We start from the raw sequence: 22,888 nt of genomic DNA on the forward strand, positions 1-22,888 counted from the left end.
TCTTCCCCTGTAGGCGAGGAACACAAACCTCAAGAGCCATCCTCCGTGGGGCAGGACAAGGAGCGGGGGAAGGTGACTCAGCAAAACCAGGGTGGGGGTGTGTGCGTCTCCTCTCACCTGCTTCTTCTTCCCCTCAGAGGACAGGACTTTGGTGACCCCGATCCGGTGCAGCATAACATGGACGCGCTGCTCAAAGGAGTTGGGGATCTCCCCGTCACTCTTCTCAAAGGGCTGCCTCTGAAGGGCAAACAGGACAAAGCTGGGGGCATGCCCAGTGGCTGCATTACAGTCACCAGGGCCTCCCACACCCATTGTGCTGGGCAGGCCCCATGGCTTTCAACCACCTTTGAGCCCTCCCAGGTATGGGCTGCTTCCTGGCCCCCAGCAGCCCTGTAGAGCCGTGGGGAGCCGGGCTATGCCATGGCACCTTGGCAGGCTGTCCTGCGAGAGTTCCCCATGGTGCTGCATGCTGCAGCTCTGCCCCATATGCCATGCCTGCCCCGACCGCTGCATGGCCTTGTGCCTTGCCCCCAACCCCACTGCAGCCTTCTTCAAGGCCTGCTCCAGGGATCCTCCCCCCGTCCAGAACCAGGCTCCTTTATGACACTCAGCCCCTTCCACCTGGGTACAAGGGCCAGCGGGAGGGGGAGAGAGTACCCCAGGGGGCGAAGCAAGATCCATCCCTCCCCTCACGTTGCCCAGGCCGAGGGCAGGTTTGCCAAGAGACACGCCTGCCCCCTGGCAGTAACTGACGGCACCAGGCGAGTCTGGCTCGGGACACAAGGTTTGTACGTCGCTGCTGGGCTGCAGCCACAGTCCTCTTCCAGATCTCCTGCCCCACAACTGCAGCAGGTGCTACAGCCCCCCCGGACAGGGCGACCAGACAGCAAGTGTGAAAAATCAGGACGGGGGTGGGGGGTAATAGGCGCCTATAAGACAAAGCCCCGAACATCGAGACTGTCCCTATAAAATCAGGACATCTGGTCACCCTACCCTTGGAGCTCCCTCTGGCGTGTTTGCCTAAGATCAGTTCCCCCACCCAGCTGTATCACAGCAGCTAGCCCCAGTCCTTGGCTGCTCCGGGCTCTTTCTGATCCTCTGTTACTGGGGCAGGCCTCAAATTCCCCCATCATCCCCCAGGGACGTGGCCAGGAGCAGGGAGGGGCCCAACAACAATAGACCCCACAGTGCTAGATTGGTTGGGGCCATCCATGCCCCCAAAGTCCCCTGCCGCTTCCCAGGCATGGAGCAGGGAGACAGCCCCACGCCCAAGCCCATCTGTAGTGCAGCCAGCAGCCAAGACTGGCTAGGTCAGGCCAGGATTTGGAGCCTGATCCAAACGCGCCTGAGGTCAATGGGAGTCATCCCACAGATCCCTGTGAACCCTGAATCACTCCTAGGGTGCCCCTGGCTGGAGACACCAGGCCACACAGGCTGGGCCAGGCAGTCTGAGAGCTGGAGAACCAGCCTCCATGAACAGTCCCCTTTACATTGGCTGCAGCTCAGGCCAGCCAGGGGGGATACAAACCTCACACAACACAGAGCCTCCGGGCTCCTGCTCTCTGCTGCGCAGCTACTTAGCAAAGCACCTGCTACACCCGAGGGCCAAGTTCCCCTGTGCTGACTCCAGGGATGAACTGGGCCCCTACACTCAGGACACCCCTAAACTGGGGCAAATGCCAGGAGCACAGGCTCCCGGGGACTAGGATTGGGGCGGTGGGGGAAGGGGGCTGTTACCTTTTCATGTTTCGCTCCTAGAACCTCTTCATCCTCACCAGACAGGAGTATGAGGGACTGTGACTTGCCCTCTCGGGAGTACTTGGGCCTGATCCTGTGGGCGGCATCGGGGGTCTGGCTGGGCTCTGCATTGGCCCTGGGCTCCACGGCAAGTCCACCCTCTTCGGATTTGCTCAGCGCCTTCCCAGGCTCCCCTGCCTTACTGGGAGGCTTTGAAATGTCACTGCGAGTGGACTTCCTGCCCTTGGCTGCCGAGGGGCTGCCCTCTGGCTCCTTCTCGCACTTCCAGCCCCTGCTGGACTTCGGCTTCTTGAACGCAAAGAAGTTTCCTATTTTCTTTTTGAAGGTCCGGGTGCCAGACGGCACGAGGCGGGCTGAGCCAGGAGAGATCCCCCGGGGGGCTGGGCTGGAGCAAGAGGAGGAAGCCAGGAAAAGAGTTAGCACAGGTGCTGATCGGAGACATGAACTGAGAGCAGGTACCAGAATCACTGTGCCCCAATGCCAAGAACTGTGTCAAGCACTTCTCTGCTGCCAGCCTGCAGCCTGGGGAGCCAGTCCACAGGGAAGGGGCAGGAAAGGAACATCTTCACGGCAGAGGGGACTCACCACACCCTTGGAAAGGCAGCTGGCTCGGTGGCCTCTTTACTGTTTCCTTGTCTTTGAACTTCCCCCTGGCTACTGGGATTAGAAAAATCAGTGGGGGGGTGGGGGGGGAGGCATGGTGGAGCACAGCCTAGCCCCAGTCCTAGCCCTTGGAGGGTGCCCAGCGGGCAGCAGGATGCGGGGCTCTGGGAAGGGGCTGGGAAATGGGGGTTGGCACGAGAGGATCCCCACCTGGGAGATTCATTGCAGACACACTTGGCTGCACATTTCACCGTCTCCCCTCCAGGAGCTTCGGCTGCAGAGGTGCAGCCGCCTCTCAGCTCTGGACCGTAGCTAGCCAGGTCGGGGCCCCTGGCCCTGGGGACAGCCTGTGCTGTTAGCATTCTCCAGCGCAAAGGCTCCTGTGCTAACAATGCCCCGGCCTGCACCAAGCAGCCGGCCCTCCACAAGGACGGGCCGGACTTCCCCCCAGCACTCAGCCACTCCCCGGGGCTGCACCGCTCTGCAGTCTCACACTAATTGGCCAGGATTTCTGCCCTAGCAAGTCCATAATTGAAGACGTTTCATACACAGTAGGTCAGGCGGCTTCGAGAGGCATGGCTAGTCCCAGAACCACCCTGACTAGGCCCGGCTCCTGACACCACCATTCCCTGCGCCACAGGGGCTGCCAGGTCCCAGGGACCGCGCGAGACGGAGGTGGAGAACCAGGAGCCGTCACTGACCGCAGCAGCCCTGGGTGGAGATCCAGGCTGCACCAGTGTCAGCTCCAGTGTCCTGTCTCAACCTGCACCAGGACGCAAGCTCAGTGGTACCCTCCTCTCCTGGCCGGGAACACGGGGGGGACTTCCCAAGGCCTCCCACTTGGGCAGGCGTGATGGCAATTTTCCTCCATGGCTGACATGGTCCCAGAGTGTAGAGATGGCCACACTCCCTAGAGGCCAGCAGTAAATAGGGGTGTGTCTAGGCGGCCCGTGAAGGTAGCCTGGGGTGGCCACACCATTACTCCAGCTAGTAGCAGACACAAGCTGGCTCTTCCTTGGCTTTACATAGCCTCAGGTGCAAGGGCCGACAGCTGGTTCTGTAAGAACCCTGCCAGCTCCTCTCTGGGCACTGCTGCTTTCAGCACCACTGTTCATGATGAGTACCCAGATCACAGAAGACATCCTTCTCTACTTCCCCAGCACAGGCTGCTAGATACAGCCCAGCCCTTTACAATTCCCTCTTCCCTGCAGGGCAGGTTCCACCCTGTAACACTAGTGCTCTCTTCCCCCAGGATGGGGACAACTTCAATTGGCCAGGACAACAGCTGGCTGGGTACGAAAACCTAACTACTGTACTGCATGAGGCTGTGCCTGGCTCTCGTTCTTACCAGGAAGGGTCGTGCATTTCAGAGCCGGGCTTCTGCCAAGTTCTGGGGATGTCTCGGTCAGGGAGCACCTCCAGCTCCCAGTGCAGCAGGATGCACGAGTAGAGTTTTACACCAAGACTGGGGCGGGGGCAGATCTCAACACTAGTTTCATCAACAGGGATCACTATCGCTAGCTGGAAGGAAAGCCCAAGTGACAAGTGGTAGGAAATATAGATCGACACAACGACAGGGAAGAGAGTCCCGCTCAGCGGGAGGCTGCTTGTGGGAGGGGTGACAGAGCAAGGGACAATGAGGAAAACAGAGACCGGAGAAGGATAAGAAAGGAGAGGGAGCAAAGGAGAGAAAATCTAGCTCAATTTTGACTCCTCCTGTGCGGGGAGGGGCAGGGCCAGAGTTTTGTTTGCGAACACACCTGAGCTAAGCCCTGCACAGGCCATGCTGCCTGGTTTCTAAGGTCTGCCCCAGCAATGCTCAGCCCACATTCAGTGCTTCCTGCCTTCCCAGCCCCAGTGAACAAGCCCTCCCAGAGCCTGTCAGCCCCTTTGTGGAGGTGGAAACGGATGCCGGGAGTGAGCTGCCCGAGGACACGCAGCGAGTCTGGAAGGACAACCCACACGTTTTTGGCTTCCAGGTCCCAACTGACTGCATTAGCTCCCACTGCCCTTGTACACTGATTTCCTCCCAAAGGGCCATGGGCTTGGAAGAGCTAGTTTCAAATCCCAGCGCCCAGTCTGGTGCATCAGCCGACCTTGCCTCACTTCTCAAAGGCCACCTTCTGGCCGGGACCCCAAAGGGAGATGCCCACTAGCTGCAGAGCCCACTACACTCATTGTTAAGTGTAATAGTGCGAACCCCAGTGTCCTGGGCTCATTCTAGTTCAGGGAATGGCATTCTAACATCCTAAATGCCCCCTTGCACTTCCAGGCCCACTGGACTTGGTGGGCCAGGTCCTCAGCTGGCATCAGATGGTAGAGTGCCACTGAAGTCAGACCAGCTAAAGCTCTGAACCAGATTCTTACTCAGTCCCTGACCAAAACTGCGGTGTACCATTTCTGTGTGCTGTTAAACAGTTGCTGTGTCGCACCCCAGACATGAGTGCATTTCTGCAGTGGGTGAAATGATCCCTATAACATCCCACACCCAAACACAGATAGTGTACTGTGAGAATTTGCTAATATGTTCACAAGGCACTCGGAGTGCTAGATGAATGGTGTTTAAAAGCATTAATGACTATTAATTAGTAGTGACCTGAATTTCAAACCATGCAAGGTAATTTTGCCCCAAGGAATGACTGAGGGCGATCCCCCAGTTTAGTACTAGCTTGTGACCCAGGCACCTCTTGATGCCAGCTGGCACATGGCCTAAGGGTTACAGGACTCCCCTGGGCTTAGTATGCACATTCTAGTTCAAAGAATGCCATGTGAGGGCTCAAAGCCTGTGTCACACTGGTCATGGATACTGTTGTGAAATGCACGTACAGCTGTCGTGTAAGGAGTTCTGTATATACACTGACAGTTACATCCTTACAGCCTGCATCCAATGGGAAAAGCAGGTTAGCTGTCAGACGGGAGCGGTTTGTCCATCTGATCTGTGTACATGTAAATTGAGCACTGTCTGGTTCACAAGGAGCAGCCACTGGCATTCTAAGCTAACGAAGAGCAGAGGGGACGTTAGAAGGAAAGGAGCAGGAAGAGGCAGATGTGGGGCAGGATGGGGGAGAGGAACCCTGTCTTGATGTAAATATCAAAGGCTTGTTTTTGTCTAGTTTGGGGGTGCAAAGAGGACTCCCTCAGCAAGGAAGTGAATGGGCAGGAAGTTTGCTTCATGAAAAGGGATTCCAGCCAGGCTTGGTTGAAAACACTGGAGAAATCTTTGGGTAAGACCAGCTTCTTTAGACAGGAGGAGAACTTGTGAACTAAGTTTGGTCTCTAGAAAGTGTGTTATTGATTTTATTTGTAACCATTTCCAATATTCTCATTCACACTCACTTGAATCTCTTTGATAATAAACTGATTCTTGTTTTCACTATAACTAGATCAAAGTGCTGTGTGTTTAAGCTAAGGGGGTCCCTTGTCCAGTTTTGGCCTGGACAGTCCTCTGTTGGGGTGGTTTGTCCCCCGTCTGGTACTGGGACAAACCAGATGTGGCTCTGTCTGGTAGCGGACGGAGGATGCCCTTTATGAAGAGCACGCCGCTTTGCCCCCTCCGGCATGACCCCAATTCTCCAGTGTTCTGGAATCATGCGAGCGTGATGTTATGTTTAGCAGAGCTGTGTTCTAAGGTGTAACTCATGAGCTGCGGAGTCCCGTCCCTGTGGGAACGGCAGGTAATTCTGTGCATGGTCAGTGGATCAGGGACTGGTCGCTCCAAGGACTTGTGGGTTGGTACATGTGCGTCGCTGCCTGTACACAGACAGCGAGGCCCACGGAGGTCCAGAAGGCAGGGCTTGTGTTGCCAGAGAGCGGACACACAGCGGGCACGGCCCAGTAGCAGCTACAGTACTGAATACACCTCGTTTACTTACAGCGGTTCCTCTTGGATCAGCTTCTTGGTAAAGAACTCCTCTAGCCCTTCATCCACGCAAGTAATGCTTCTGTCCTCGTCATTCTCAGTCGGGGCTGGCTGGACCTACGAGCAAGTGCCACAGTCAGAAGAGCTCAGTGCTGCAGAAGCAGGGAAGAGGGGAGGCGAGACGCCGGGGGAAAAGCTGAATTCAGGGGGACGCTCCCAGGAGAAAGTGAGAAATCACTCCCTGACGTTCCTACTGATGCAGCTGCTTTTTAATTGCACGTGCACGTACACACCTTTGTATAAATTTGCTGTTGAATAATAATAAAACAACAGTACTAGCAACCAGCTCTTACCTAGCACTCGTCATCAGCAGATCTCAAAGCTCTTTATAAAGGAGGGCAACACTATCCCTGTTTCACAGGGAGGGAAACTGAGGTACAGAGACTTGCCCAAGGTCTCTCAGCAGGCCAGTGGCAGAGCCGGGAATATAACCCTGGTCTCCTGAATCCCAGGACAGCGCTCTATCCACTAGTGCAGTGGTTCTCAGCCAGGGGTATGTGTACCCGGGGGTAGCAGAGCTCTTCCAGGGGGTACATCAACTCATCTAGATATTTGCCCACTTTGCCAACAGGTGACACAAAAGCACTAGCAAAGTCAGTACAAACTAAAATGTCATACAAACAATGACTTGTTTATACTGCTCTATATACTATACACTGAAATGTAAGTACAGTATTTATATTCCAATGGATTTATTTTTAATTATATGGTAACGGTGAGAAAGTCAGTGATTTGTCAGTATTACTGTGCTGTGACACTTCTGTATTTTTATGTATGATTCTGGAATCAAGTAGTTTTTAAGTGAGGTGAAATTTGGGGTACACAAGACAAATCAGCCTCCTGAAAGGAGTACTGTGGTCTGGAAAGGACAAGAGCCACTGCAGTAGCTCACACGGCCTCCCTTCAATACCACATGGCTGTGCATCAGAAGGGACAAAGAAAAAACCACTCCAGAATAAGATCACAAGCCAAGCGCTGCTTCCATCATCTAAACGGTTTCTTCCCTGTGATAGGGTGCACAGCTGCAGGCCTGACAGTGAATTCAAACCCTCCACAGCCTTGGAGCACCTCCCGGCTGTCCCCAAACAACCCTGCCTGCAGGCTCAGAGACAGGCTCAGACATACACCCAGCTCCAAGAAACAGCCTGGCCGGGCTGGGGTGATGCCTAGCTTCCCCAGTGTACTTTGCACCAGTGTGTTTTCTTCTGCGCCTTCCCAAGAGCTGATGCTTGAAGCCAAAGCCTGTGCTATGGCTAAGCTCCCCCTGCCATTATTGTGCAGCATTTCCAGCTGCTCAGCACTAGGTCGGAAAATTGCCCATGTGGTGCTTTTAGAACTTGCTGCCCGCTCATGCTTGGTGATGTTACCAAGTAAAGAGATTGCACCCGGTTCCAGGGAGATGGCCAAGAGCAGCCCAGTCTTCCTCTTCCCAGCAACATCCTTGGGGCCCGTGTCCCAAGCGACAGACTCAGGAGCGGCCTCAAACGCTTTCCCCTGGACAGCGGGAGACTGTGTGTGTTCCATTTCACTTTCGACTTACTGGAAAAGCTCCAGGACAAGGCGCCCAGTTTTTAACACCCTAAGAAAACACCCCACCGAATACAGATTGCAAATATGGGGAAAATTCTAGGCCAAAACTGGGTGACGTCAGAGCTGTGAGGAGTCAGACCATTTGTAGGCCGTATAGTCTCCAATTTCTGGTCAGCAAAACCCATCCCTCACTCTGAGTACTTGCCCTGGTGCCAGATTGCTCTCCACAGATCCTTTGCCAGGGTTTTGCCCCAGTGGCTTCTAAATGATCTATGCAGCCAGGGTTGGGGGAAGGAATTTCATCATTTCCCTTAGGAAACTATTCCACGTGCTATGGGTCTGATCCTGTCCCCCTGGAAACACCACTACTCCTGTGTGTGGGAGCAGGCCCCTGCTGGCCAGCTGCTAGCCCAGATCTCCTGCCCAAGTTTCTTCATTTCATCCCACGAAGGACTCCTCACCTCCTCCACGTCTGGCCCTTTCACTGCTCTCCTCACACGCTGCTCCAGTGAGCCTCTATCTTTACTTTATGGCAGAGCCCAGATCCGAGCATCGTGTCCCAAATGTGTCACTCACTCAACAGCCTGGGCCACAACCCGCTATCTTGTAACAGGCCTGGGTCCACCCCCAAACCACATTCCCCTCACACTGACTGGCTGGCTGCTCCCCCACTGTCTGTCACCCCATGGCCATAGGAAGCGGAGAGGTTCCCCCAGACAAACACCGCTTGTTCTCCCAGGTCCAATTTGCTATTCTCTGCTCCTGTGTTGGATCCCACTGGTCTCTCTAGGGTTTCTCTGCCCTTCTTGTTCGTCTCACTCCCACCTCCCCCTGTGCAGCCTCGCCTGCAAAGGTGAGGACTGGGTTAAGTGTGATCAATCAGAAGGGCCCTGTCCCATGGGGGCTCCCCCAGCTAAACACATGGGGCATTGGCCTGTGCCATCCAGCAGTTCCTTTTCAACCCTGAGGTCGCGTTCACACCCAAGCCCAACCATGTGCTTTGATTGACAGGAGAAACACAAAAGACCGGCCTTCTGAGGAACTCTAGGGTGCTTGGGATATTCCCCTGGCGGGAAGCCTTGGAGGTTCACTCCCAACCCAGGCAGTGTTTGTGTCGTACCAAGGCGGTGCTATAGGCATGCGCCCCTGTGCACAGCAATGCCTGCAGCGCACACAGCTCTCCGCTGAGTCGATTTCTAGAGGCTGTTTTCCGAGTCTAGGGAGCATTTTGCATGGCAGACAAAAGCCCTCCGCAGCTACAAGAGAGGAACCCAGCAGGATGTGTGCACTCGGAGGATAATCACTTGTGGTTCTCAGAATGGGACCCCTCTGATTCCCCCACCCAACACGATCTCTGCTCTTGCAGAAGGTCTCTATGGCTTAGCAGTTTGAGCAACAAGGCTGGGGCAAGCGTGCTCAAGGGCTCCAGCGGGGAGGGCGGGGGCTGGAAACTAGCCAGGTAACTGCATCCCAGAGTGAGGGAGGTGAGCTCAGAGCATCCAGCTGCCTCCGGGTGGCGACCAGCTCTAGCCACCCCTCGAGGGGTAGAGTGGAGACTGGCGAGCGGAATAGGTGACATCAACAAGCAAGCGACACTCCGTTATTGAGGGCTGCAGACCCCAGCCAGCTCCCGCCTCCAGAGACAGGGAGCGGACAGGAGCTTTGCAAGGAACTAAAAAGGCAGGGGGAGGCCAACGCTCAGACCAAGCCTGGCATACAGGAGCCTGTACCCTCCTGCCCCTTCACAGTGCCGGTCGGATAACTGCTTGCCAGGAGGGTGTCACGCTACGTGTTGCCCAGGCAGAAGGGGTACTAGCCAGATGGACAGCTAACCAGTGGGGTGTAACATAAAGCAGGGCAGGAGAGCTATGCGATCTTAACCCCTGTGCAACCCCTGCCTGCTGAGCCGGCACCTCTCATGCTCATTTTGCGCACACACACTGAATGCCAACATGGTGCAACAACAGCACTGTCCAACCAAGGCTACGGCCAAAGCACTAGTACCACGAGCCCCATTTTCAGGGGCATGTATATGCAATAAGCAACTTACACCACCATTTACAGCCCCATTCACTTTGGCCCAGGAGAACTGCACCCTTTTCCCCTAGATCTGGGTGCAGCCTGCTGAGTGCCTCAGTTTCCCCAGCTGAAGATGGGGTTAGTCACATGGGGTTACCCAACTCCCAGGAAGGCTGCAGGGATGAACTAATTACTGTGTTTAAGGCCCTTTGGAAAGAAAATGTAAAAGCACCAAGTGCAAAGTGTTATCATAATTTTATATGTTTAGTCCTATTGACAGGGCCGTGGAATGGAACACTGCCCCCCTGAGCCCCCTCCCCGACTGCTAGGAGGGCCACGGACTCCCTGGGGGTGCAGTCAGACACAGAGCAGCTGCTAGTTTGTAATAATCCCAGCTAAACACCTGGAAGGGCTCTCATCCTCCCACACTTTCTCCTCCCCACTCACCTGCAGCAGCCCACTCTGGCAGAATTCAAGCATGTTTATGGAGGGCTGGAGTTACTGAGCGCTAAAATGGGATCTGTTGCCTTGTGAACTGAATGCTCCCTTCTGGGGATTTTCCACGGCTCCGTCAAAAGCCACAGGAGCCCCCACCCCACCCCCAGTCTAAATACAACGTACAAAGGGAGGACTGGGCTACAAAGCCCCTTCTAATGGGGTTACTTACAGGAGGTGGCAAAAGCTTTAAGCACAGTCCTATCTTCTCAGAGCCATCTGCTCCTGTTCCCACCGTGCAGACGCACAGGCCTCTCACGAGGCAAAACTTTTGCAGAGCCCTTCGCATGGGCCTGTGTGGAGTAGTCAGGATTCTTTCCCAGCATTGTCTGCAGATGCAAACTGCCCCAGCGTCTGGGGGTGTCTGGCTCATGTTCGTCCCTAGTTCTAGGTCAGTTACCTCAGACGTTTTGTCCCACCAATGCCATGAATTAAAAAGTACTTTCAAATTGCAGCAGCTCTGCAGCACTCCCAAGCCCTGCGAGCTCACAGGAGCTCCAAGCGTTGGCTGGGATGGAGCCAACATTTTGATTTCTCTTCCTACTGGGCCAAACTGGTGCTTGCAGGAAATGCTAATGAGGTCTCAACCAGGGTCTCTTCTTCTTCACTGCTAAGTGTTTGCCTCAGAGCGTGTCTTTTGAAGAATGCCTGTACACCTGCTAGCCACCGCTCTGCATCCCAGAGGTAGCCACAGTTCAGTGGCTTAATTATCCTTGGGATGCTCATTCTCCGACTCAGCAAAGTACTTAAGCAGGTGTATAAACCTTAAATACGCACCTGTAAAAGCTGACCTTTGGGCCATAGCCAGTAAAGCGAACTGGGACTGGCTCCTGATAGAGTGCGCTACCTCAATGGCTACCTACAACCAGCCCGAGGCACCCGAGCAACGGCCGTGGGGCACAAAGGTGCCCTTAGCACGCTGGGGTTCTCTGCTAACCATTTCAGGCATGTCTGAGCAGCCCCAGATGTCGAAGGCACCATGCAGAGAACCTGGCTAGTGAGCAGCAGCTGCAGAGCAAGGAGGGCACTGCACAACAAAACCAGACGTTGTAAGGGGCAGATGCTGAAGCACCTCGTCCCGGAGCCAAGGCGAGGGTGGGCAGCCTGGGAAAGGATGAACAGTGTTTGCCCCAAAGTTAGGTCAAATCCCTGGCGCACACAGACGAGCTGTAGTGACTCCGTTAGAAGGGTGCCTACCGCTCCAAGTGCAGACCTTGGCCCACCGTCTCCAAGGGACAGACAGAAACAAGCTACATCAGCGCTAGATATTCTCCTCAGGAGTCCGACCCTGGTCCGGTCCCATGAGTTGCACAGGGTCGATGGCTTGCAATTGACAGGCGCAAGGCTATTTCTTCTTTGCTGACATTTAAATCCATACCAGCTTTTCATTCCACCATTATTTGTGTCTCTGGAGAGCAGTGCCAGTGTTAAGCATCCACTTGCACATCACATCTGTCAGATACGGCCCTAGCCAAACGCTCAGGCAATACTAACCCGTGAGGACTCTCTCCTGCCTGGATCGGACTAGAAAACCCTACAGTCCAAAGGCAGTGCCATGCCAGTCCCTTGGGCCTGTCCCTGTCTGTAGGAGCAACTTGCTGCTAGACTGGCCAGCATGGGAGGGAACTCGTCCTCTCTTGTGTAGAGGAGATGTGTCAAGACGATCACCCTCATGCTCTCAGCCGCCGTGCAAACCCAGGGCCTGACTGTCCCGCTAGCATAGCTTGCTAGTTAGTGAGGCAGTGGAATCAGGCCGGCTGCCTCCCATGCACCCCCGTGGCCTGGGCTCACGCTAGAGGCAGCCTGCCTCCATTTCCCCTCTTGGACTTTTCAAATAAAACTTCCCTTCAAGTTTTTTCTCGGGCAAAAATACCCCTCCCTAGGGCCTGGGCTTATTAATGTAAAATAAGCCCTCAAAACCCTCCACTCCTCAGACCAAGTCTAGTCCTAAGGCCACCCAACCCAAGCTTCCTCTTTCTCCTCCCAGGCCTTCCTGGCTGGGGCCTTTGCAGGCTCTTCCCTGGGTCAGGGTCTCTCCCAGGCCTCCCTGCCTAGGGCAACTCCCCTGGTCTCCAGTCTTCCCCGCAGGAGCCATTCCTCACTCTGCAGATTCAACCACAGCTTCTGGAGCGTTGCCATTTGTGCAGCCCCCTGCTGCCCTTTCTAGGGAATTACCTGAGCCACCCCAGGGGTACCTCACTCTATAATCAGGGCTGGCAAGCCCCAGTCCCCTAAGGGGTGAGCCCCGGTACAGGCTGCAGCTCTCTTACTGCCGGTCCTGGATGCCAGCACAGCAGCGGCAATGCTCTGCACATGCGAGGTCTGAGCCCAGTGAAATCTTGGGGGGACGCGCCAGGGGAGGTTCCTGGGTCTCGGTGGTGCAGGGAGAAAGGAGAGACCCTAAAGAGCCTTTCCTCTTTGGAGGCTGGAGGTTACCCTGCTCTCATCGACTCAAGGAACTGTGTTGCTGGGAAGAGGCCGTTAAGACTTTTATCGTCTCAGGCTCAATAAGGAGCAGGAACGGTTTCTCTCCAATCAAAGCAATTCTCCCTTCCAGTTCACGGTGTTAGACCTTGCATGCCTGGCTGACCACCCCCCTGCACTGTGTGTAAACACACAGCCCCTGCTTGATGCCAGAGTTACCTCCCTCTGGCTGTGTCTGCTGGGCCCCAATGGAAGAGAGGGAAGGCGAGAAGCGAGGTCAGAGGGGCACCCTGTCTGCCAGAACAGCTGCAGAGCAGGGACACAGCCGCTAACCCTGACACTGGAGAGACGCAAAATCAGCAGCAGCCTGCTGAGCCGTCTGGTAAAATCCCATCAAACCCCTTTGGCCCACAGGAGATGCCTAAAGAAGGGGGTAGATGCAAGCATGCTATGAGAGGCCAGCCCAGTGCGATTCCCAGTGCACGACGTGGTCCTCAGCCAGGGACTCTCCCAATGCCCGTGCCAGGTGGCAGCTCCGCAGAGCTTGGAATGCAGGTGCCAGGTTTGATGCCATGCAGGTCCCAGGGCGGAATTCACCCTTGGCAGAGGGTAGGCTGCGCAAAGGGAGCCTCTGTGCCCCCTACATGCCAGGGAGGTGGCACTGGTGCCGAGTGGGGTTCGGAGGGTGGGCCGCACCTCCTTGGACATGAACCTGGAGCGGGCCAGACCTCTACCACTGGGAGCCTGGGGGGGGGGCAACACCCCCATTACCCTTGCTCAGAACAAAGCCCGCGTACGGGAGTCTGAGCCCTGCCACATCAGCGTAGGGGAGCTGCAGCCTGCCTGCACCGAGAGCTGATGCTTGCTCCCAGGAAGGGCTGGGGAGCACCAGACTCTCCCTGTGTGCTGGGCAAACCCTGGGTTCATTCTGCATAGAGACAGAATCCCCTGCTTTGAAAATGAAGGCAGCCAATGATCAATTAACAGAAACAGCTTGACAAGGGAACCAAACTCTGCTCCTCAGCTTTTTAAAACCATCCCGCTGTGAGATGGGCTAGTCTGGCCTAAATGACTACCCACCTCCCCCAGGAATGGTGATCTCTCGCTTTATTTAGGCTCTAACTCCACAGCCCCCCAAAGTTATGTTGCCTTCCCCCGAGGCCTAAGGCTGAGTTATAAATGAACTGATTGACAGAAAGGGGGCAGATCCTGTCACTTTTGAAACTAATCAAATGAGTCAGAAGTATCAGAGAGCCGTATACCAGTCAGTGAGCTTTTCTACTGTGGAAAAGATACACGGTTAATTCCAAATCTGTTCAAAAGGATAAGGGCCGTCTCACCAGGCCAGTGCATCCTTGGGGCAAACAAGCATCTAAGAGTTAAAGCAAATTTCCCAGTTTTGCTGAAGGCTCCGGTAGGTAGGAAATACACCCCCACCAGAGACCTTCAAGCCAGCCAGAAAGGTTTCAAATCAATATACTCAGATAGAAAACGACACTGCAAATGGGCAAAGCCCCTGCATGCAAACTGCAGCTTCTCTGCTTGTGTCACATCTACAACATTGCTGCAGCATCTCAAGAAAGATTTTAGCAATCCACCGGCAATATAAAGCCACCACATACCCTCAGCTAAAACCTTCTCCTCTAAGGTAAAAACCAGCAGCAGCCGAAGCCCAGCTGATGACTGCAAAACAAAACAGCTGTGTCTGCTCAGTATCTTTCATCTTTCAGGGCTGGAATAACTGCTGGTTAAAGATATTTCCCCGTGACATAATTAAGCCCTGCCTGACGAAGAAGGAAAAGCAGGCTTACGCTCGGCTTGCTTGGAGGCCGCTTGTTCCTGCGGTGGGGTCGGGGCCTAGCTCGGGTGCAGTGCTCCAGCTTCTCTCCCTCAGTTGGCAGGTCCATGAGGGGCTGTATGGGTGCAGGCTCTGGGAAAGGAAGCAAACTGCTTCCAGTCTCAGCATCCTTTGTGGAGGCAGGGCGTGACTTCAGAGAGGCACAGCTGACTGACAGCAGAGCCTGGTGAGTTCCAATCTTGTTATCTTCTGCCTCTGCCTGAAGATCGAGCTCCGACAGACCTGCGGGGGGGAAAGAAGGTGGAGAAAACCTTTGAAAATCTGGCACAGGCAGAATGCTGTCCCTGTGCAGGGAGATTATTACACAAGCAGCTCAGACAGCCTTGCAGATCATGGCTAGCACGTTCAGTGCTCCCAGCACCACGGGGGAAAAATAAACCTTTCCACAGTTTGCAAAAATGCCACAGACAGTGGGAGTAGCTTGTGCATCAATCTCTTGGAACGGTCTTGGGGCCTGGCCTTCCATGCACAGAACTTCCCTGGGGATCGGTGAGAGCTCATGCACAGAGGGCTGGCAGCATCTGGGCAGACTTTTGTGCATGTCAGTAGGGCACCGGTCAGGGCTCGCTCCTGCTCTGGGCACAGGCAGCTGAAGAGCTGCCGGGGAGAAACTGCTGCTCTTTTAAGTGGACAAAACTAGCAAGAATCGATCAAACAGAGCCCAGTTTAGCCAGGTGGCACTTGGACTGATAACAGATGTCATGCATTCAGTTCCAATAAGCTTGGTCGAACAGGCTAGTGTGTTAGACATAAGGTCTTGGGACAGGGGCTGTTTCCTTGTTCTGTGGCTGTACAGCGCCTGGCACAGTGAGGTCCTGGCTAGGGCTCCCAGGCACTCTGACAAACACAACCGATAATAAAATAATAATTAACTATAGTTTTAATCTGTGATACTGTATTACCCTGAAACAGCACACACGCCAATAGAGATTAATCACATCCCAGCAGAGTACCCAAGGGGGGAGCTACAATGGGTGGGGCAGATCAGCCGAGTCCCACTTCCCTGCTCCCACTCACCTGCCTGTGCTCTAGGGGAATTCACCCCCGGAAGGGCTAGAGGGGATGCCCCTGCCTCCCACCCCTAGGGGTTCTGTTGGGGAGATGCAATGGTTATGCTCCCACAAAGGACCTTCTATAGCGGAGGGCGGGTCAGGTCAGCACTGCCCTTTGGCGGCCTGGACCAGTACCTTTTCTCTGGAGCCTGTATTCCTGCTGGCGGTGAAGAGGTTCCCATCACCCTTGCAGCTGGCAGTGGCCCGGGTAGGATCGATACCACTCAAAAACGGCTGCTCCGGAACCAGCCATCAGAGCCACAAGGGCAAACCCTGTGCCCACACAGAGACCAATGACTCCGATCAGACCCCATGCAGTGCTGGGGCCCACCACACTGATCCAACTGCAGGATCAGGGCCTGCATCTGTTCAGCAGCATAAGCAAGGTACCAGGGTGAGTGTCTCTCTGAGAGGCAACAGGCAACCAACCTGGAGTGCTGCGCATTACACACCCCCATCACATGCAGACCGACAGACAGACCTCAGGAGGGTGGCTGCACAACGACTAGTATTTCTACTGACCTGACCACACCTGTTCCAGAGAGTCCACATTGCTCAGACTCTCCTGCTTGGCCCTCCTTGCTACATGCAGTTAAACACCGACGTGTGGCTGTCCGCGATCAGCTCTGTGCTGACGCAGCGCTAAGCGGGAGATCAGGGCCTAGTGCAGCTAGAAGGGGGTGCTACTAGCAGGCAGGGCACTTCCTCGCTGGGCTCAACGGCGTTTGCTTTCTTAAGTCAGTCCCTTCCTCACCTGTAGCCAGCTGGTGGGGAAGGAGAGAGAGACCGTTTCCAGGAGAGGAGCAGGAGCTGGGGTTGGACTCCCTCCAAATCCCGCTGCTGGGGCCATCAGAACCATTCCCAAATGAGCCAGCAGCTCTCATGAGCAGGGTAGAGAGTGGCCGTGCCCAACGTGGCTGCCATGCCAGTGCAAAGAGCTGGCACTGCAGGCCCTGGGGTACAGGACACATCTTCTAATCCAGTGCCACCTGTGGGGGCTCCAGCAACACCACAGACCGGCCTGCTGCCTTAGGGCAGCCCGTTCAGGGGCCCAGCACGGGCAGGAACAGAGTGCATGTCTGGGTCCCCCAGTGGGAACGGTTTGCTGTTGAGTGGCTGATGCTACACTGAGAATGCTCCATGTGGGAAGAACCTTCTCTGCCCCAGCGGCCGCCTCCCCCTGCCTGAACCTGCAGTCCCACGTGGTGCATTATGTACAAAGAGCCCCTCGGGGCTAGGAACGTGGAGCGATGGATTCTGGCACAAGACGGGGATAAGAGGGAAGGTCCTTGCATGGATCTGTAACTGGTTAAAAGACAGAAAACAAAGGGTAGGAATAAATGGTCAGTTTTCAGAATGGACAGAGGTAAATAGTGGTATCCCCCAGGGTGTATTCTGGGACCAGTCCTATTCAACATATTCATAAATGATCTGGAAAAAGGGGTAAACAGGGAGGTGACAAAGTTTGCAGATGCTGCAAAACTACAAGAGAGTTAAGTCCCAGGCAGACTGTGAAGAGCTACAAAAGGATCTCACAAAACTGGGTGACTGGGCAACAAAATGGTAGATGAAATTCAATGTTGATAAATGAAAAGTGATGCACATTGGAAAACAATCCCAACTATACATTTAAAATGATGGGGTCTGAATTAGCTATTAGCACTCAAAAGAGATCTTGGCGTCATTGTGGGTAGTTCTCTGAAAACATCCACTCAATGTGCAGCGGCAGTCAAAAAAGCGAACAGAATGTGAGGAACCATTAAGAAAGGGATAGATAAGACGACAGAAAATATCATAATGCTGATATATAAATCCGTGGTATACCCATATTTTGATATCGCGTGCAGTTCTGGTCACCCCATCTCAAAAGAGCTATATTAGAATTGGAAAAGATACAGAGAAGGGCAACAAAAATGATTCAGTGTACAGAACAGCCTCAATAGGAGGAGAGATTAATAAGACTGGGAATGTTCATCTTGGAAACGAGACAACTAAGGGGGGGATGAGAGAGGTCTATAAAATCATGACTGGTGTGGAGAAAGTGGATCAGGAAGTGTTATTTACCCCTTCACACAACACCAGAACCCAGGGGTCACCCACTGAAATTAACAGGCAGCAGATTTAAAACAAACAAAGGGAAGTTCCTCTTCACACATTGCAGCATCAACCTATGGAACTTGTGGGGATGTTGTAAAGGCCAAAAGTATAACTGGGTTCTAAAAAGAATTAAGTAAGTTCATGGAGGATCAGTGGCCATGAGCAAAGATGGTCAGGGATGCTACCCCATGCTCTGGATGTCCCTAGCCTGCAACTGCCAGAAGCTGGGAGCAGACAACAGTGGATGGATCGCTCCGTGTTTCCTGTTCTGTTCATGCCCCCTGAAGCACCTGGCATCGGAAGACAGGACACCGGGCTCGACGGACCATTGATCTGACCCAGTGCAGCCGTTCTAATACTCCCTAGAACTGGCAGGTGTACGTTTAAGGGGCTCATGGAGCTCACAGGCCCAAGCGACCTCTATCTCCTCCTTTAACATCCCAGGTTCCACCCTCCAGTTGGCAGGTTGCATCTTCCCAAATGGCAAGGGCCTCTCTTCACTCCCTCTCCTGCAGGCTGGGCACGCTGCCTCCACGACTGCTCCCAACCTTTGCCAGCCCAAGCAGGGAGATGCAAAAAGAACCCCGTTCCCCACAGAGCAGGGACCAGCACCCCCACCCAGCAGCCCTACTGAGATGAGTTTAACTCCTGCGCCCCGTTGTGTCCCACTCACCGGCGAAAGGCACCCTCTGCCCTTTGGGAGAGAACGGAAGGTGCAGTGAGCTTGGTCAGCTCCTTGTTTTTAGAGGCAGGATTATACCCGTGAACGCTTGAACACCAGACCCCGGTCTCCCAGGTAAGTGGGCAGTAAGAGAAGCCACCGGTGCTCCTCCATGACTGCTGTCCTCTAGCTGGTTGTGGTAACACCAAGACCCCACGAGCTAGAAATGGTACATGGCCTAGCTATGCTGCCCCTTTGCAGCACATACCCCAGGAGTCTACAAGCTGCCGGGGCAGCCAACCCCACTCCCCAAGTACAGCCCCCCACTCTGGAGCGGAAGGGGTTAGACCCACTGTACTGCAAGGAAGCTTGTTAGCCAACTGGCCAGCCCTGGATATGGCCCGCAGCTCCAGGGGCGATGCTAACAGATATGGAATGATCTGGTCCTTTGCAGAGTTTTCCCTCTCACAGGCCAAAGTAACTCAAGTAACAAAAGGTTTGTGGGAAAAAATGCAAGCAGAAACCTTGGAAATCTGACATGGAAACGCCCGAGCCGGAGTGGGAATAAACACCCTGCAGCATGACTGCCTTGCCGCAGAGACCCAGGCATAAAGCGGAGTGGAAATCCAGGGGCTGCTTCTATTTTTGCCAGAGTCGGTGCCTGTTAGAGCAGCGCGGGCTAGGCGGCATTCCGGCTACTTTTATTTGCATTACAGAGGCTGCTGCTGGCTCTGGATTTCCTCACTGTGCGCTGGGGCCTATTCAGGGCCCCGATGGTCAACACTCTCTCCCAAGGTGGGGCCCATGACGCTGTCACTGGGCTCGGTGATACATGGCCAGCGAATCCCTCCAGAGCTGGACTCAGAATCACACCAGGATCGGACCCTGCTTCTGCCGAACACCCAGGTCCCGATGGTTAATGTGAAACAGCCCACATCCTCCCCCTCATTCCTCCAGTGAGCTCCTGTCAAGCGATACTGTCACCAGGAGGCTGGCTTCCCAGCACAGACTGTAAGACCTGAAGCATCCCATGGCAAGGCACAGCATGCAGGGAAGGGGAAGGCAGGCCATATGCCATCAGACAGTGCCTCCTTCGCTGACATTTTCAGAAGCCATCTCCACTGGGTTTGCTCGCCCATACAAGCGCGGAAAACCGCTGGAGTGAAGGCAGAATGTGGAATCTTCTACAAACAATTCCTGGATTTATCCTTGCGTCACCACGAAACAAGGAACCACAGCTGTTTGACAGCTGCCCCAAAAGACAGAGTGCCACGCACTCAGCGGATAGCCCCAGGAATGGTCCCATACGCAGGGCATATTCTCAGCTGCTGGATTTGCAATGAAACCCCTTGAGTTCACTAAGGTGTGTGAGTGAGAGAGATTCACATGCACCCAACCTTCCACATGGGCAGAATAAATGATGGACACTGTCCTGTGGGCAGGACACCAATAACCGGGGCTCAGGTTAACCCCCCTCCCCCATCAGGCCCACATCAGGGAGCTGAGGGCGGCAGGATCCTGAAGGACCAGCAGCTTGGGGCATAGGCTGCAGAGAGCCCTTCACACACAGGGGATTCCACTCCTTGGAGAGGGAAACATGCAGCTCGAGCCCTAGACGTTTGCAATCCTGGCACAGCCAAACCTTCTCCTTTCACTGCAAAAGCAACATATCAGAGCTTCACAGGGGAGCCCAGCCCAGTCCTTCCTCCCTCTAGCTCTAAGAGCCCTAGGGGAGGTTCTGCTCCTGTTCCATTGTAGCAGACGGCGACTCCAGCACACAAAGCTGTTGGGTAAGGATATTCGTACAGGATGTTTTGCCTGTTGAAAGCTTCCCTTTAAGCAAATCCATTTTTCCAACTGGCCAGATTCTGTGACAAGAACGCCTGGGGCCGACTGCTACAAACCTCCCTGTGCCCTCTCTGCGCTGCAGTCGGAGGGCGACACCTGGAGCTGACAAAAGCTGCTCTGCCAGCATCACCATGGAGAGATGGCAGCCGCGCCCGCCTCTCCCGAGCACTGCCGATTCTCAGCGTGTGTTCTACCATCATCGTTTGATACTCATCCGCCTGACCTACGCTGCGCACCGGACAGACCTTCCCCTCGGAGCAGGGAAGTAGTAACATCTCCCTGCAACTGCCTGTGGACTAAATCAGATAAAGCTTATTTCTACAGACCCAGCCAATGGGAAATGCTCCCCACATGGGACAAAGCACTAGCAGTGATTTTCAGATTCCCACAAGCCCTGAATAGATCTGGGGCTCAGCGGTAGGGCTGAGTGGCTCGAGAAGTCTCTCTCCTCACCCCAGAGCAGAGCCATAGAATCATAGAATATCAGGGTTGGAAGGGACCTCAGGAGGTCATCTAGTCCAACCCCCTGCTCAAAGCAGGGCCAATCCCCAATTAAATCATCCCAGCCAGGGCTTTGTCAAGCCTGACCTTAAAAACTTCTAAGGAAGGAGATTCTACCACCTCCCTAGGTAACGCATTCCAGTGTTTCACCACCCTCCTAGTGAAAATTTTTTTCCTAATATCCAACCTAAACCTCCCCCACTGCAACTTGAGACCATTACTCCTTGTTCTGTCATCTGCTACCACTGAGAATAGTCTAGAACCATCCTCTCTGGAACCACCTCTCAGGTAGTTGAAAGCAGCTATCAAATCCCCCCTCATTCTTCTCTTCTGCAGACTAAACAATCCCAGTTCCCTCAGCCTCTCCTCATAAGTCATGTGTTCCAGACCCCTAATCATTTTTGTTGCCCTTCGCTGCACTCTCTCCAATTTATCCACATCCTTCTTGTAGTGTGGGGCCCAAAACTGGACACAGTACTCCAGATGAGGCCTCACCAATGTTGAATAGAGGGGAACGATCACGTCCCTCGATCTACTCGCTATGCCCCTACTTATACATCCCAAAATGCCATTGGCCTTCTTGGCAACAAGGGCACACTGCTGACTCATATCCAGCTTCTCGTCCACTGTCACCCCTAGGTCCTTTTCCGCAGAACTGCTGCCTAGCCATTCGGTCCCTAGACTGTAGCTATGCATTGGGTTCTTCCGTCCTAAGTGCAGGACCCTGCACTTATCCTTATTGAACCTCATCAGATTTCTTTTGGCCCAATCCTCCAATTTGTCTAGGTCCCTCTGTATCCTATCCCTGCCCTCCAGCGTATCTACCACTCCTCCTAGTTTAGTATCATCCGCAAATTTGCTGAGAGTGCAATCCACACCATCCTCCAGATCATTTATGAAGATATTGAACAAAACCAGCCCCAGGACCAACCCCTGGGGCACTCCACTTGACACCGGCTGACAACTAGACATGGAGCCATTGATCACTGCCCGTTGAGCCCGACAATCTAGCCAACTTTCTACCCACCTTATAGTGCATTCATCCAGCCCATACTTCTTTAACTTGCTGACAAGAATACTGTGGGAGACCGTGTCAAAAGCTTTGCTAAAGTCAAGAAACAATACATCCACTGCTTTCCCTTCATCCACAGAACCAGTAATCTCATCATAGAAGGCGGGTAGGTCATGCCTGACTAATCTCATCTTGGTGAATCCATGCTGACTGTTCCTGATCACTTTCCTCTCATGTAAGTGCTTCAGGATTGACTCTTTGAGGACCTGCTCCATGATTTTTCCAGGGACTGAGGTGAGGCTGACTGGCCTGTAGTTCCCAGGATCCTCCTTTTTCTCTTTTTTAAAGATTGGCACTACATTAGCCTTTTTCCAGTCATCTGGGACTTCCCCCGATCGCCATGAGTTTTCAAAGATAATGGCCAATGGCTCTGCAATCACAGCCGCCAATTCCTTTAACACTCTCGGATGCAACTCGTCCGGCCCCATGGACTTGTGCATGTCCAGCTTTTCTAAATAGTCCCTAACCACCTCTTTCTCCACAGAGGGCTGGCCATCTACTCCCCATGTTGTGATGCCCAGCGCAGCAGTCTGGGAGCTGTCCTTGTTAGTGAAGACAGAGGCAAAAAAAGCATTGAGCACATTAGCTTTTTCCACATCCTCTGTCACTAGGTTGCCTCCCTCATTCAGTAAGGGGCCCACACTTTCCTTGGCTTTCTTCTTGTTGCCAGCATACCTGAAGAAACCCTTCTTGTTACTCTTGACATCTCTTGCTAGCTGCAGCTCCAGGTGCGATTTGGCCCTCCTGATTTCATTCCTACATGCCCGAGCAATATTTTTATACTCTTCCCTGGTCGTATGTCCAACCTTCCACTTCTTGTAAGCTTCTTTTTTATGTTTAAGATCCGCTAGGATTTCACCGTTAAGCCAAGCTGTTCGCCTGCCATATTTACTATTCTTTCGACTCATCGGGATGGTTTGTCACTGTAACCTCAACAGGGATTCCTTGAAATACAGCCAGCTCTCCTGGACTCCTTTCCCCTTCATGTTAGTCCCCCAATGGATCCCACCCATCCGCTCCCTGAGGGAGTCGAAGTCTGCTTTCCTGAAGT

The 22,888-nt window shown here is 53.9% G+C and overlaps 1 protein-coding gene across 7 annotated transcripts in view; it reads right to left on the reverse strand.

The window, feature by feature from the left end:
* CARMIL2 (capping protein regulator and myosin 1 linker 2) overlaps positions 1-22,888 on the reverse strand; it is a 146,580-nt gene that overhangs the window by 23,458 nt on the left and 100,234 nt on the right. For all 7 annotated transcript variants that reach the window (XR_006285127.1, XR_006285128.1, XM_037877427.2 and 4 more), the window contains 4 exons: positions 14,560-14,828; positions 6,234-6,337; positions 1,738-2,143; positions 118-237 (listed from right to left, as the gene is read on the reverse strand). Coding sequence is in view for 5 of the 7 variants with exons in the window: in XM_037877427.2 (XP_037733355.1) it covers positions 118-237; positions 1,738-2,143; positions 6,234-6,337; positions 14,560-14,828 (899 nt within the window). In the remaining 2 variants the exon portion in view is untranslated. The remainder of the gene's footprint in view (positions 1-117; positions 238-1,737; positions 2,144-6,233; positions 6,338-14,559; positions 14,829-22,888) is intronic.

This window comes from Chelonia mydas, chromosome 12 (genome assembly GCF_015237465.2).
Source record: "Chelonia mydas isolate rCheMyd1 chromosome 12, rCheMyd1.pri.v2, whole genome shotgun sequence".
Taxonomy (NCBI): domain Eukaryota; kingdom Metazoa; phylum Chordata; order Testudines; family Cheloniidae; genus Chelonia; species Chelonia mydas.